General features: G+C 39.7%; 1 protein-coding gene across 4 annotated transcripts in view; it reads right to left on the bottom strand.

Moving 5' to 3' along the window:
• Positions 1-6188: 6188 nt before the first annotated feature.
• Positions 6189-16384, bottom strand: part of OMA1 (OMA1 zinc metallopeptidase) — a 43087-nt gene continuing 32891 nt past the window's right edge. For all 4 annotated transcript variants that reach the window (XM_080654751.1, XM_080654749.1, XM_080654750.1 and 1 more), the window contains one exon: positions 6189-6618. In XM_080654751.1, the coding sequence (XP_080510877.1) occupies positions 6433-6618 (186 nt within the window). In that variant the 3' untranslated portion in view covers positions 6189-6432. The remainder of the gene's footprint in view (positions 6619-16384) is intronic.

Genomic DNA, 16384 nt, shown 5'->3' on the forward strand with positions numbered 1-16384 from the left:
CCACGGAGTGGTTGTGGGTAGAGCTGAGGCTTACAGAACCCTGGGTACTGAGAGTGGGGGCGTGTAGAATATCCCTGGGTGCATGGGTAAGACTTTACCTTTGCTATATTATTAATAAAGTTCACTCCAAAACTATCCCAAGCATTCAAATAACTCCTATGGCTTGTTTGATAGTGTTCATTCATGTATACACATTCAGTCACTCATTGGACTTGAATTCATTGAGCACTTACTATGTGCCAATTTGTGTCCCTGATGGCTTCTGGGCCTTTGTCATGAACACTTTCAGTTCATTGGTTGGTTCATTGTAAGAGATGAGTGTTGAGAAACTGTGTTTGAAGATGTGATCCGGGAAAGTTGCAGGGGTTACAGAGCAGGAGAAAAGCCTTGGGCACTAGAACAAAGGAAAGACCCCGAATAAATGTTTCCCAAGTTGCCACGACAATTGCTCTCTGGCTCTGAAGTCGGTAAAAGCACAACTCTAGTTGAGTTCCTGGACTATCTGTATGACCTTAGCCAAGTTACAGGGCCCTGTGAGCCTCCATTTCCTTATTTACAAGCTGGGGGAAAACACATGCCTTGAGGAGCTGCTGTGAGAATTAAAAGGAAAGAAAGGTTGTGATATCTTATCCTTAGCTCCAATTCTCCAAGCCCATCATCTGGAGAATGGGCTGGCCAGTCCAGGAAAAAGCTGACCTTATTTCTCTTGATTTAAGCATCAGAATCAGGAACACTCTCTAGTGTTCTCTACGAGCATTATGGGATTAATAGAATAACTAGGTTAAAGGTACATACACTCATAAACCAGATTAAAATAAAACGTGCTACAAAGAAGTTTCCCCTTTTCTCCCACTTGAGTAAGAGCAGATCATCATCAATTCCAGGTTGCATCAGATCAGGCAAATGGCCTTGCATTCGGAAATGACCTCTCCTAACACTCTCACAGGCCAGACTAAGCAATGCTGGAATATAGAGACATCATGGGTGCAGTACTGCAGATGTTGTAGAAAGCATATACACATTACTTAAAACCCATAAGGATGCTGGGAAGTAAGTAGGGCAAATGTTACTGTCCCGTGTCCCCAGAGAAAAGAGTAAGACTAGTCCCGCTGCCCTTGATTCTCTCAAGGCTACTCTACCATCTGAGGGGAAGAGTTGTGGGAAAAATTATATTCAACCTATTTTTTTCTGTGCCAAGATAAATTACTTTTAAAAATATATCCTTAAATATAGGATAACAGAACCCTTAAGTAGACCATCCATCATTCCTAACCTACTAAAACATGGTTATACTTTAATATATTGGTCCAAATTAATACATGTAAATTTTACTTTCTTTTATATTCTGAAGACAGAAAAAAAGGCAAATCTGATTTTAGACCCATGCTGCATAGGACGAGGCCCAGGCCCCTCATGATCTATAAAAATGGTATTGGGAATCTGCCAGGTATGCTTAGCAGTTCAAAAAGCCTAACTAAAATTTTTGTTTTTTCTCTCACATAATTAAGCTACCCAGACTAATTAAAATCACAAATTTTCCTTTTGGGCTGGAATTTTGGTACTTCACACGATGAGCAGAGGTCCTGATAGGTCTGTGATGATGTCACAGAAATTCCAAGACTTGCAAGCAGGCGCACACCGACATATGCCCCAGGCCCAACTAGTCAGCTCCTAACTGCCAGCACAGCAAGAGATCATGGTTATGAGTACCTGGTCACGAGTCAACTCCAAGCTTTAAAGACAGAAAACGTTACGGGGTAAAAGTCCGTGCACAGAGAGCCAGGGAATGTAAAAAGAGTCCCTGGTGGTTAAAGGCGAGGAGCCACTGGCCTCGCTGTGAGGACTGTTGGTTTTCCGGTGGAAGTTAGGGGGCAAGGGGTAAGGGTAGAACACCGATAGGGTTTTTTTTTCTAGTAATGAAGTGAAGAGATATTTCTGACCACAGATTAAGGAACTCTCTAGAGCCTAATACATACACATTAACAGATGACAAACAGGAATTTTATCCTTCATGTATGTGAACATGTGTGAATGGAAATTTTGACCACCTGTCCTAGACCATTAAAATGAGTGCTTTTAAATTAGGGGGCAAAGGAGATGAGCCCTGCTGTTTACAAGTGAGGGTGAAGGGAAATGAACACTCTCCATCCCCACGTCCTTTATGAGATCTGCCCACTGGAGTGGCAGTAAATGAATGAAAAGCACAGACCTTGGAGTCAGAAGATGAGGATCTGAATCTCAGTCCTGCCGTTACATGCTGAGCAGTGCTGGGCACACAGCTGCTTAATATCCTTGTGCTTCGTTTTCCAGCTGAAAAACGGAGGCAATACTTCCCTCTCCAAAGAATGTGGCATTGCCGAAAGAGCACTGGTTACAATCAATGAATCGGTTCCTTCCAACCCCAGTTCTGCATTTACCTGAAGTGCACACTTGGATGACTTGCCTAATTCCTCCCAGCTTTAGTTTTCTCCCCTAGGAGTCAATAACACCACTTGTCCTTCCAATCTCATAGGTTGATTTTGAGGAAAGGAGATAATTCAGGTGGTGGTGTGGAGGTGGATATCTTGGAAGTGGTAAAGCAAATAGGTTCATGCAAATGTATTATCATATCAATGTAAAACTTAGGCTACATTTCCTTGCTCAGATTAAATGTCATTTCAGAGCAAATCTTCAAGGAATTGTGTTTCTCGGCCTGCTGACAGAGGATAAGTGGTAAGGGGTTTCTAGTTGTTACTTAGTGGATTCTGTGGCTGCATGTCTCCCACCATCCTCAGCAGCTCTGTTGGGTGGAGCTGGCTGTACCCATCCTCAGCATAATCCCATCCCCACCCTGGGGTGGCTCCTGGGGTGCTCCTCAGAGGGTGCAGTTGAAGGCTTTGTTTCAATAGTGCCCAGGTGAGTCACTCCTCCCACCTGGATGTGAAGGAACCACATAGCCGGGAGCTGCCCACAGCCATCTTGACATCATCCAGGAAGAGTGAAGCCAGAGCTGAGAACAACTGCAGAGAAGAGAGCCATTGCTCTGCTGATCTCATGGTCCTCCACTACATTGTGTCTGAAGCTGGTGTCCTCCCAGGCTTTTCTGTTAGATGAGGCAATAAATTTTCTTGATTTTGAGTTGCTTTCTTTTGCTATTCTTGCAAGTAATATCATCTTAAGGAATAGGACCATGTAACTGTGAGCAAGTCTCATCAACCCTCTAAACGGCAGTTTCCTGATCTATAATGAGGGGTAAAATAACCTCTGTCCTATAGAGGGTTGCAGTGAGGCTCAATAGTGCTTGAGAAGTGCTTCACACAAAGCTTGGTACAAAGAAAGCATTCGATAAATTGTGGCTATTTTTAGTTTGGCGTTCCAGACATTGTGCTAAATGCTTTAGTACATCATTCCCCTTAATCATCACATATGACCAATCATATGAGGTAGGATTTATTATCCCCATTTCACAAATGAAGAAATGAGGGTTAGAGTTTAAGTGATTTTCCCAGGGTCCTGTGGCTACCAAGAGGCAGAAATATCACCAAGTATGAGTGTTTCTCTTTTTTTTTAAACCTTTGAACAGATGATTGATGTTGACTATACAGTATCAGTAAAATATTAATTGATGCCTGTAATGTGCCAAAAAGTATTAGGTATTAAGGACATAGCCATAAATACACATGCTCTCGTTGAGTTTCAGAAGATACAGTCTTACAACTATCTGTATTAGAAGAGATATTAGATTGAATGTGTGCCTTGGATTTACTGGCATCATGCTCTCAAAAACTGAGCTAACCAGCCAACATCTGCATCCTATGAGCACATGAAAAGCAATTAAGTTATGCAACTAAATGCAGAACATACAGACGTCATTTCCATATACAGCTTAAAATGCATGCACACATACTACATCCCAATTGCTATTTAATTTCTCCTAAAATCCTGAGCTAAAATGTTACATTTTTTTTACATTTATTGATTTGTGTTGTTGTTTTAAAAAAAAAAACTTCATGTGCACTATTAATGTATTACCTATTTTCTCTTTCTGACATGATGTCAACTTGCATATGTTTTCAAGGAGTCTGAACAATACAATTAGATGTGACAATACAATGGACGAAAACCAGTCCAGGGCCTCCACTGCACTGTGTCCTTGGGAAATCTACAGGGAAATCTAATGGTGTGTTTTACTGTTTACCTCTAGGTGATATTCTCCAGTTGTCTATATGTGTTACGGAGTGCCTGGGGAAGAGCTCCAGTCTCCGGGACTGTAAAGAACAACTATACGGAGAACAGTTCATCTGAACCTCCTCCTTCCAAGTGTTGTCCTACGTGATCAAGAAATTCATCACAACCAACCTATATAGTAAGCCCTGAAAAACAAATAGGCTCTGAGCTTGTCTTCTTAACAACTAGATAAATATTTTGTCTAAGAAAATGTAACAGCGTCAGGACATTCCCAAATGAGAAGTCACAGGCTTTCCGCAGGCAGGAGAGAGGCTCCTCTCTCCTTCCCTGCCTCCCCCAGTTTTCATGGGCATTTGCACAGAAGGGTCTGCGAGAAGGACATGGAGAATCACCTGCAGAAAGAGGCGTTCAATCACCTGTATTGAAGCCCTACAATGAGGAAACTAGCAAACAACTGAGAACAGAGTTTGTTTCTTGTCTTTTGCTAGATTAGTTTTTAGAAATCTGCAAGTCATGGAAATGGACAGACGACTATAGCCAGACAGGTCTAGCTTGCTCTTTCTAGCTGAGAGACATTGGGTATATTATTTAACCTTGCCAAGCCTGTTTCTCATTATAAAATGAGAATAACAAAATTACTTTATAAGGTTGTGGAATAAATGGGCTCAGTAGGTATTCAACAAAAGATAGTTTCTTTCCCTTTTGTAAAATCTCTAAGAAACTACTTAATATAATGTGTGTCAAGCGAAATGTTCCTCTTAGGAATATAGCCTCAACATCACTAGACTTCACCAGTTTGGAAATATAAATAATACCATATAAATAAGAACACATTTAAAAACTTATTTCCACATTTATGTAATACTAGTGACCCAGTGCACAGATTCGTGCACATTAAAAGGAAATTAATTAGAAGGTGGCCGAGATGGGCTGAATATGCCCTGGAGCCAACCTCCTATGGTCCTTCCCCAACATCTGTGGAGTGAGCAGGTTCCCTCCGGCAGGAGGGATCCCTCAGCCTGGCCTGCAGGGATCAGGCCAAAACCGGGCTGAAATCGGCTCTCTGACATCCCCGGAGGGGCCCGGAGTGCAAGAAGGCACTCTGCAAAGTTGCTGTCGTACAAGGTGTGGAACACAAACACAAGTGTGCAGTAAACCAGATTCAGGGCTGACAGTGCCCCAGCAACAACATAACCCATGGCTGAAAGTGGAATCGCACAGCCCCACAAGGAATCGGGCTCCCTCCTTTCTGGTCTCAGGGTACGCTACCCTAGAACCGCTGCTGCCAAGTCACTGCAGCTCAGCAGTTCCTGTGTTGAGCGTCTGCCCCCTGGTGGTCAGTGCATGTCATAGCGACCAGTCGGATGGTAGGAGAGACACTTAGCATATTAGCCTTTTATATATATATAGATAATTTCTGAGTGTCACTAGGGATGTGACTTGTGCTCTTCCCTCAATGTTGAACTGGGAGCTGGCTGCTCAAGGAGATCAACCTATGGGCACAACCATCTCCTGCCTCTCCTGGTACAAACCCTCCACCGGGGCTGCTTCCCTTGAGAACCTGAGACTCCTAAACAGTAGCATCATCAAGGAGCCAAAATGACATGACTTTCCCTTGAGACGTCAGGCACCAGAAGCACACTCTGTCTCCCAGGAAAGGACCCGCTCTCCCCTGTGTTCCTCACTCTATCACTCAGACCACAAATAAAATCACTTACATTTTCCTATGAACACAGCTTCTTCAGCTTCTGCCTGTAGTCGTTTTCCTATGCTGTCCATAGTAAGCACCAGGGAATTCTCTCTCTCAAAGCCCCTATTCCATATACTCTACCCCAATGCAAACCAATCTCTCCAAACAGGTGCTTTACTGTCCAGTTCCCAGTCCATCCTAACCATCCAGACTCTGACACCCAGTTTAGGCTCAGCCAGAGGAGCCCTCTCTACATAACAATTACTCCGCTTTCTGGTTTCTCTCCACTAGACGTCTGCCTTCCAAATCAAAAGCAAGTGTGAAACAGGGTAAAATGTGTAATATAAATTTATTCTGCAACATATTTTAAAATAAATTAGAATACATCAATATTTCATGAAAAATATCTAGAAGAATTTAGATACGTGATATATACACGATTTCACTGTGAATATCAATTTTTTTCATTTCAAACAGTTTTTTAAAGTAACATGAAATGATAAGGATTGCTATATTCTTCATATATCCATTGTCTCACATATTTCAATTCAACTGCTAGTTCTTTTCTCAATTATTTATGCTCCTGATATTTGCTTCTGTTTTCCAATGGGAAGAGGATCCACTTTCTGTTTCTCAGCAGTGGTATTTAGGTCCTTTTTCTCTGATTCTTGAAGAAAATCCTTCATGGCGAGTTTGAACACTAATCGAGGGTCTGGCTCAGAAAGTGGTGGGCAATTGCAGGTCTCTCTAATTTCAAGAGCCTATAGAGAAAGAATACAACAGAATACAAAAAGAACACAAAGCAAATATACACATACATTTATTAACATTATTCCAATAATTCTTAGAATACTCTATGCAAAATAATAAAATGTAAGAATACACTATTTTTAATAAAAGATATCTTAATGACAACACATAAAAGAGAACCACAGACAAATTCACGGTAAACAGTTACATTTTCACAAGTTGTTCACATAATAAAATATTTGGAAAAAACAACGGCATCTGCAGTGACTGCCCAGTGTCCCACTGGGAAGAAGCAAGATCTCTTTGGTTTCGGTCAAACCAATCCTGACAATGAGTGTTTGGATTAGAAAAGATCTTGAGAGATTGTTTTCAAGAAAGAGAAAAAAGAACAGATGTCTGCGCATACTGAAGGAAGGGATACGTAACTGGGGCCTCTGCCGCGAACCTGAGGCTAACAGCCTAGGAAACGAGTAACCTAAGCAAAGCCAATCATGACCATTTTAACTCCAGAAAAACAGAATGCCGCAAGGAAAGGAAAGGAGTCACAGCACACATGGCTCAGCGGTGTCAGTTGCACAGTATTAGACAGGACGTGAGAGCACCACGTGCCACACCGGAAGGAGAGCAGGACACCTGTGCATGCTGCACAGGGTGTGACGGGGACGGGGAAGCTTGATGCTCATCCTCTGGGGAAAGGGAAACGGATGATGCCTGAAACGGAAAGTTAGAAAGTAGTGCTACGTAGGATGACAGGAAATATAAAAAGAATACTTTAAGAAGGTTGAAACTGAAGGCAGGGTAGGGGGGCTGCTGCTTTAAGGAACTAGCCTTAGACAACTATGTGATTCTTTAAAGTAGGTCCATGGATGACTGTAAGACATAAAAACTAAAAAAAAAAAAAAAAAAAAAAGTCTTAATATCTAAGGGTTTTAAAAGAAACATGTTTATGGTAAAAAAAAATAGTTTCATTTTATATTACCTCTAACTTTTTTATAGTCATGCATGTTATGGGAAATAAATAAAGCAAGGAGAGGCAGTCAGTGCTTGGGGGATTAACAAGGTCTTAGAAAGACTGGCCAGGTAAGCTCTCGTTGATAACATCATGACTTTGGGAAGAGAGGGAAAGACCTGAGGCCATGAGAGACCAGGCCATGCGGTACCTAGGAGAGGAGTGCCCAGCAGGCAGCGGCTGTGGCAATAGCAGCAGCAGCAGCAGCAGCAGCAGCGAGCCAGGCGCTGGATGGTAGCTGCCTGAGCGCTGGGAACAGAGAGGGAGCTGGTACAGCTGGGGCAGAAGGGATCTAGTGGGTAGGAGCAGATGACGCAGGATCTGTTAGGGCATGGTAAAGATGGTAGGTTTTACTCTGAGCAGGCCTGACCCAGATATCTGTGGGGTCCATGGCAAGAATGCAGATAGAGGCTCAGACACCATGTGTTTAAATATCTAACAGCTATAAGTCAAGCTAATGAAGTACTACATAAAATATGTTCTATTCTCCCACACTTTCAAAATGACTCTGAAGGCCAGGTCCCAAAATTAGAATTCTTGAATTCTGGGATGTCTAAGGTTGGGGGAGCCTACCCCAGCTCCTGCCACTGGCTTGCTGTCCACTCCCTCTTCCTCCCCTCCCAGGCTCACCTGCACTGTGAGGGGCCTTATGTGCGTGCATCCAAGGGAAGAGGGTCCTGTCAGGCCCTGGAAGCAGGCTCAGAGTGTTTGGGCGAGGAACTGCATTACCTTAAGATCCAGAGTGCCCCATGGTGGGGCACAGGTTCTTAGATGGGTGTATTCCCTGAGGTTCCACAGAATAGGGGAGCATGCAGCCAGAGGCAGCCAGAAAGGGGTCTTATAAATGGATGAAGTCAGGGCAGGAACTTGAGTCTAGCAGCACTTCTGACTCCAAATGAGGCTATGAGTTACCAAAATAAACTAAAGAGGAAAAAGTGTTCAAGTGAAATTCCTTGGTAGTAGGGTCTTGTCTCAATTTTCCTTGTATTTCACATCTTGCATCTATTGAGTGTGTTAAATAAATGTTCCTTAAAGTAAACTGAACTTGGAAAAAACACACAAAACAAAACAAGAAAATATTTCCCAACTATGACACTAAAGTAAAAAGAAAGGCAGACCCTCGGTTAAATGTTGACCTGTCTGGACCAGAATAGCTTTGAGAGTGAAAGGAGATGCTATGGATATTGACACTGAGTTATAGGCATACACTGAGACCGTCCTGGCAAAGTCGGGACACTCAGTCTATTTCTGCTTTAACGACTTTATAACCACACTGACATATTTTTCCAGGTGAGAAGCCAAACTGTCATGGCTGTCACTTCACAGGCCTAAGGCCTTGACTGGTATCAGTAAGGGGGACAAGCGTGGAGCCCAGCAGGAAACAGCTGGCACAGCTGAGCTTAGTCATGGGAGATGCAAAGCAGCAAAGGGAAGAACAGAATGTCATCTCCTAGAATCTTGTATATTCAGTAAAAGTTCTTCTCTTTCCCTTAAGTTCTCTTTTCAATCTTTTCACAGTTAACAAACATTTAGAACACCACCATGTGTAAGGTGCTAGGGACACACTGGTCAGAAAAGACAGTCATGATCCCTGCCTCATGCAAATTACTGGGCATTTGAAGTATTTTTATAGTGTTGATTGGCTTTTACAAATTATCCTGTGGAAAGCTTTATTTAAATAAAAGATGTTATTTTTAACCTCCATTGGAAGTCTGCCCCCAAAGTAGAATGATCTGATCAAAGAGTAAGAACAGATTATATTTTTTGTTAGATAGGACCAAACTGCTTTCTGCCAGAAAGGCTTTACCAACTTACAACGTCACCAGCATACAGGCATAACTGAGTTTTTCATAATTTGTAAAATACTATTCCATGATTTTTTTTTTTTATCTATAGAACCACATAATTTCAAACCTCAGCATCCTTAGCACGCATCAGATAAATTTACAAATGAGGAGACTCAGACCCAGAGAGGTTAAGTGACTGGCAAGGAACAAACACCTGCTCAGCGAATGTTTATAGCAGCTTTATTTGTAATTGCCAAAACGTGGAAGCAACCAAGATGTCCTTCAGTAGGTGAATGGAAAATTTGTGTTACAGCCAAACAATGGAATATTACTTAGCGCTAAGAAATGAGCTCTCAAGCCATGAAAAGACAGGGAGGAATCTTAAATGGGAAAAAAAAAAAAAAAGCAAATATCTAGAAATCTCTAGAGATTACATATGTATGATTCTAAGTACATGACATTCTGGAAAAAGTGAAACTATGGAGATAGTAAAATAATGTCAGTGACTGTCATGGGTTATGGGGGTCAAAGGGATGAATAGGCAGTGCATAGAGTATTTTTAGGGCAAGGAAACTACTCTGTATGATACTATAATGATGAATACATGTTATTACACATTTGTTAAAATCCACAGAATCTACACCAGCAAGAGTGAGCCCTAATGTAAACGATGGACTTTGGGTGATGATGTATAAGTGTAGGTTCACTGGCTGCAGCAGATGCACCCTCGTGGGCAGCATTTTCACGGTGGGAGACTGTGTCTAAGCGGAGGCAGGCAGGGGGTATATATGGAAAACCTCTGTAACTTCCGCTCAATTTTTCTGTGACACTAACATTGCTCTTAAAAATAAAGTCAATTTTAAAAAGCTGGCATGGAAGTAAAAAGGCTTAGAAACAAAAGATTATAACCTGCTTTTGTTGTTGTTTTCATTTTTACTGCATGTGCAAGACATGATTTTGTTTTAATTTTTTTTGACACCACATTATACATTTCTTGTGTAAGTCTCTTATGGAATAAATGTAGTTTGGAGATGCCTGAGCCACATTAATTACTAGGGAAACTAGATATTCTTCTTAAAGGCGTTCTATTAATATTTCTTCGTGTGTGAACTGTTTCTCTCCTCCAACTATCAAGCAGAGTCCTATTACGGATCAAATACATTTTTATCAAATCTTCATCTATTTTTGCATAGAAAGATTTTATCAAACATACTGGTAAACTATTTTTTTCTGCTTTTTAAACATTCCTTTCCATATTTATTTTATTATATTTCGGGTGTCAACATCTTTTATTTTCATAAATGCAAATCCATCTTATTAAATATACCTTCACCTCTTTAAAAGTGAGCAACATTTTCCCACTGTACAGCTAGAATATGCCTTCCCATTTTACTTTGTTTTCTGTGTTTAACTTCATGCACTGCACATAATAGGCACTTAAATGGATGCCGAATTTTAAACAAGCATTTACAGAACACAAGCTATGAATAAATCATTATGACAAATGTCATAGGAAAAACACTCTTAAGAGTTTACAGTGTAAGAGAAGGCAGGAATGTACTCCATTAACAAGAATATACAGCTCTAAGAATCCCAAGGAAGACTTGGAATTAAATATGGAATTGGCTTAAAGATTCCAACTAGAGAGAAAGCAACCAACATTTACTGTTCACTTTCGCTGTGCCTTGCATGGTGCCAGGTATTTTAAAATGTTATCTAAACTGGTGCTATCATATGAACCATGCCCATGTCTGGTGGAAGGCAACTGATTGCCTTATGAGTAGATCATTTTTGCACCTGTTTATAAGCTCATTTCAGCATCCCTCAGAGCCTGCATCCCGATGGTTACTGAAGTCTCCTTTGAGCTAGTGGTGACATATTACAGGCTCCCTCCTAACTCATTTCCTTTCCTTTCATAAATGTTGATCCTGGTGTAGAGTACTTATCATCAAAGTGTCTTATGAGGGAAGAAGGGGAGGAAAGAGAGGAGGAGGCAGGACCTCATCACCGCCAACGCACAAGAATGTATGTAAAACAGCCAGAAGACACTGCTATCTCAATGTGACAGGTGAAGCAAAATGAAGTTTAGGGTAGGGAACTTCCTTAAACTTGTGTGGCTGGGTCAGATTAAAACCCAGGACTCCTAAGACTACTATTTTTACAGTACTTCCTAAGAATATCCTTTCCCATTACCAACTATTAATTTGCTACATGCTCAATTTCTACATTTGCCAAATTTCTGTGGGGAAGCAGAACCACTACTCAACTGTATTGCCCAGTTTTCTACGTTTGACCCAATATTACATTACTTATCTCTCCTACTGTTACACACCACACAATCCTTTAGCAAATATTCTCTAAGCATCTCAGAAACGGTCACAGGCACTAAGGATACAGCAATAAACAGGGGCCTTACATTCCAGGGGAAGAGACAGACAATAAACAAGTAAACAAAATAATTTTTGTAAAGCAGATGAAGAAATTAAACAGTGCACCATGTTTAGATAGTAACTACAGGACACCACAAAGAAGCAATCAGATAAATCTAGAATGTGGGGCTCGATTTATTTAACAAGTCAAAGATGTATTAAGAAAAACAACAGGGTGGGGGCACTGCTCTAAAGTCAGAGAGACTTAGGGGACACAGCAACCAAATGCAATGTATGGGTCTTGATGGATCATGATTTGAACAAACCAATTGTAAAACTATCTTCTGAGGCAGAAATCTGAATATGGATAGAATTTTATTAAGGAATTACTATTAATTTTCTTAGGTATATAATGGAAAAAAAGGATACTTTCTAGAATGAATATTGAACTAATTAGGAAGGAAAGCCCTCATGTCTGGGATTTGTACTACACTACTTCTGGGTAGCCCTAGCTGGTTTGGTTCAGTAGATAGAGCATCTGCCTGTGGACTGAAGAGTCCCGGGTTTGATTCTGCACAAGGGCACATGCCCAAGTTGTGGGCTCGATCCCCAGTTGGGGGGCGCACAGAAGGCAACCGGTCAATGATTCTCTCTCATCATTGATGTTTCTGTCTCTCTCTCCCTCTCCCTTCCTCTCTAAAATCAATAAAAATATATTTTTTTTAAAATACTTCAGAGTGAAAAACAAAAAAAACAGAGAAGAAACAGAAGAAGCATGTGTACAAAAAGGTTGATACTAATGAATGTGATTGAGAAATGGGGATTCATTAAATTATTCTCTACTTTTACATGTGTTTTTTAAAAACTATAATAAAAAGTTAAGTTAAAATAATTTTTCCTAAAAGAAAAAAACCCTTTATCAGAGGGATGGGGGGATGGGGGGGTGGGAGGAGGTAGAAGAGGGCAAAGGAAAGCAAATTGTGATGGAAGGAGACATGACTTGGGGTGGTGAATACACAATACAATATACAGATGATGTATGATAAAAGTGTATACCTGAAACCTATAAAACTGTATTAAGCAATGTCACCCCAATAAATTCAATTATATTAAAAATGAAAAAGAAATAAAAAACCCTTTCCCACTATGTCTTCCCTTCTCTCCCATTTTTGTATATCTGTGACTTCATCCTTGATTTTACATCTGTATCTTGAGTTCTAAATGGCCCATGAGAGGTTTAAATGTTTCTCTTAAAACATAAAACATCCTTTTACACCCCCTCTATTTCCAACTCTTTCCCTTAATTTCTGAAGGCAAGCATATACTTTTCAAAAAGCCTAAGATTTTAGCATCAATAACCTCAATCCTAAAACTCAATAGATTCAATGGAAATTAATGAGAATAGTTGGTTACTACTTTAGGAGAAAAAAAAAGAAATACAACAAGAATAATGCCTGTGTGGTTGCTTTAAAATAACAAAACAGCCTGGCCGGTGTGACTCAGTGGTTGAGTGTCAACCCAGGAAACAAGAGGTTGATGGTTCGATTCCCAGTAAGGGCACATGCCCAGGTTGTGGGCTCAAGGAAACAGCTGATAGATGAGATGTTTTTATCTCTCTATCCCTCTCCCTTCATCTCTCTCTAAAAATCAATAAAACATAGTTTAAAAATAAATAAATAAAAATAACAAAACAGAAACTTCTGTTTATATAGGGTGTCCCAAAAAAATGTACAGCTAATAACTCACTTAATTTTGAAAATGAACTGTATGTTAATAAACACTGACTTTATAATCATTTAGAATGTGTAAACATTTTGGGGGGACACCCTGTATGTTAGTCTGACAGGATGATTTGACTTGGTATCTTTACTTGAAAGGTAAATAAATGACAATAGGAAAAACAAAAACAGAAAACTGTGGAAGACTGTGATATGGGCAAATAAGATCATTGGGTATGTCCTGTCGAGTGCATTCTTGGGTGTTATCTCCACCTTCCATGGTCTCAGAGCTATTGTACAACTCTGTAAGTTGTAAAAAACTGATAACCATGCAAATGATGTTTGTCCATGTCTGGTAGAAGGCAACTGATTGCCTTATGAGTGGATCGGTTTTGCGCCTGTTTGTAAGCTCATTTCAGCATCCCTTCAGAGCCTGCATACCGATGGCTACTGAAGTCTCCTTTGAGCTAGTGGTGACATATTACAGGCTCCCTCACTAGTAAGTTAAGTAAAATCGCAGATATGGTTCATTTTATATTTATATGTCATGATTTCACCTTTTAAAATTTTTCTTCCACTAACTCATTTCCTGTCCTTTCACAAGCTGCAGTGGAAGCTGAAGTCTGACTAATTTTTGAAGTGGTCTAAAATAATTAAATGTAAATGACTAGAAATTTTAGATAAATATATTAAAATTAAGTTCACTCTGACACAGGCCAATTGTCCTCTGAAATAAAATAATAGGGAAAAGTTTTCAAATAAAATTGTATAGTCAACCACTCCTAACATGAGAATAACGTTCTAAGAAATGGCTGTATTTATTCCCAGTAACAACTAAAGTACTCATGAAACAACTGCTAATACATATCAGGATTCTTCCAGGTACTACATATCAAGAGAACTGCAATTACTTATTCATAAAAACTAAACTATAATAATTAAGTTTTTTTAAAAAAGGAAAAAAATAATGCCAGAGAAGTTTCATGATCAGATTAAAAGCTTCCTATGAAAATAGGAACCAAGACATTTCAAGGGGGGGGAAAAAATCACCTTCATTTTTTCCCCCTTTTCCTCTAAAAGCTATTTTTTTTCTAATAGCCCATTCATTTTCAGCCTCAAGTAGATACACATCATGTGTACCATAATGTTTTTTAAAGGTTTTAGACAATGTTACTGTCAGGCTTCCTGGCTTTATATGATTCAGAGGCCAATTCAATTACAGTAGCTGCTATATTTCCCTCTTCCTCAACACTCTCCCTGTCAGAGAAAATGAAATTCTGTAAGGTGAACGGTATATGTTTGTGTACATTGGCCAAGAACGACATTTCACTTCGATGTTAAGCACTCTCGCATGTTCTATTTACAGAATGTATAATATTAATGATTTATGTATTTACACTGTCCAATTTTAAATGCATAAGAATGATTTACATATGAGTTCAAACTCCCAGCTTCCTGAAAGTTTAAAGAATTCAAAATAAGTGAGAATAAAATGAATATATTGACAGCCAGCCACTGAGTGGTTCTGACATCTAAAAAATTGAATGTAGTAAATTAAATGTTTCTCCTATATATTTTATCACTTTCCATCTCCTCGCCCCACCCCAAGGAAAAGATGGCAAAGAATTGGTGAGAGAAGTAGAAAATAAAAAATTCAGTCTAAATTCAGTTGTAAAATAAATCTTTCAAGTGACTTTTTACCCTGGGTTATCATACAATTTCCCTTATTCACATATAAATTTTCACATATAAATATATTCATATTTATAACATGTAAATATTTATAACAATCCTTATAGAGAGTATAAAAAGATATCTCTTTTAAGGACAACTTATGGTTTACACAATTTTAAATTCTGAACAGTGCAACTATAATTATAAAACTGTCATACTACTAAACATCAACAGGTTGATATAACATCTGTTCTTCAATCTTTCACCCAAGTTGTTATGGTAACCAAAATATGTGGGATATGCATTTCCTAAATTTAACTGTTATTTCAAGTAAATAAAATTATATCATCTTATTAACTACAAATAAAATCTTTACTACAACCCTATATTTATCCTTTTTAAACGCTAGTGGATCACAGGATTATATTTAACTAGGCTTTTACACATGCTTTATCTCAGAATTCACATTTAAAAAATAGCAGGAATATTTTCTACTTTGGGGACATTTTCTTGATTTAAAAAACAAAAAAAGGAATTAGTCTGGCCCAGCTGGCATGGCTCAGTGGTTGAGCATCGATCTATGAACCAGGAGGTCAGTGTTCGATTTCCGGTCAGGGCACATGCCTGGGTTGCGGACTCGATTCCCAGTAGGGGGAGTGTAGGAGGCAGCTGATCAATGATTCTCCTCATCATTGATGTTTCTATCTCTTTCTCCCTCTCCCTTCCTCTCTGAAATCAATAAAAAATTTTTTTTTAAAAAAGGAACTAGTCTCTTTGTAAACATTATTCTATACCAGTGGTCGGCAAACCGCGGCTCGCGAGCCACATGCGGCTCTTTGGGTCCTTGAGTGTGACTCTTCCACAAAATACCACGGCCTGGGCAAGTCTATTTTGAAGAAGTGGCATTAGAAGAAGTTTAAGTATAAAAAATTTGGCTCTCAAAAGAAATTTCAATCGTTGTACTGTTGATATTTGGCTCTGTTAACTAATGAGTTTGCCGACCACTGTTCTATACTAAAGTACTCCAAAATTATGATTATAGTATTTTGTAGGAACTGTATTCACATCCTTTGTAGGTCAGATCCTGGTACTCCTCTAGTCCTCTGCTGAAACCCTCCCCTGGGGTCCTATCTCTGAACAAAAGCAAAGTCCTCACAGGAGCTTCAAGGCCTGCACCCTCACGTCCCCTTGCTCACTCCATCCAACCACACCAGGCTCAC

This window comes from Plecotus auritus (assembly GCF_963455305.1).
Source record: "Plecotus auritus genome assembly, chromosome: 2".
Lineage (NCBI taxonomy): Eukaryota > Metazoa > Chordata > Mammalia > Chiroptera > Vespertilionidae > Plecotus > Plecotus auritus.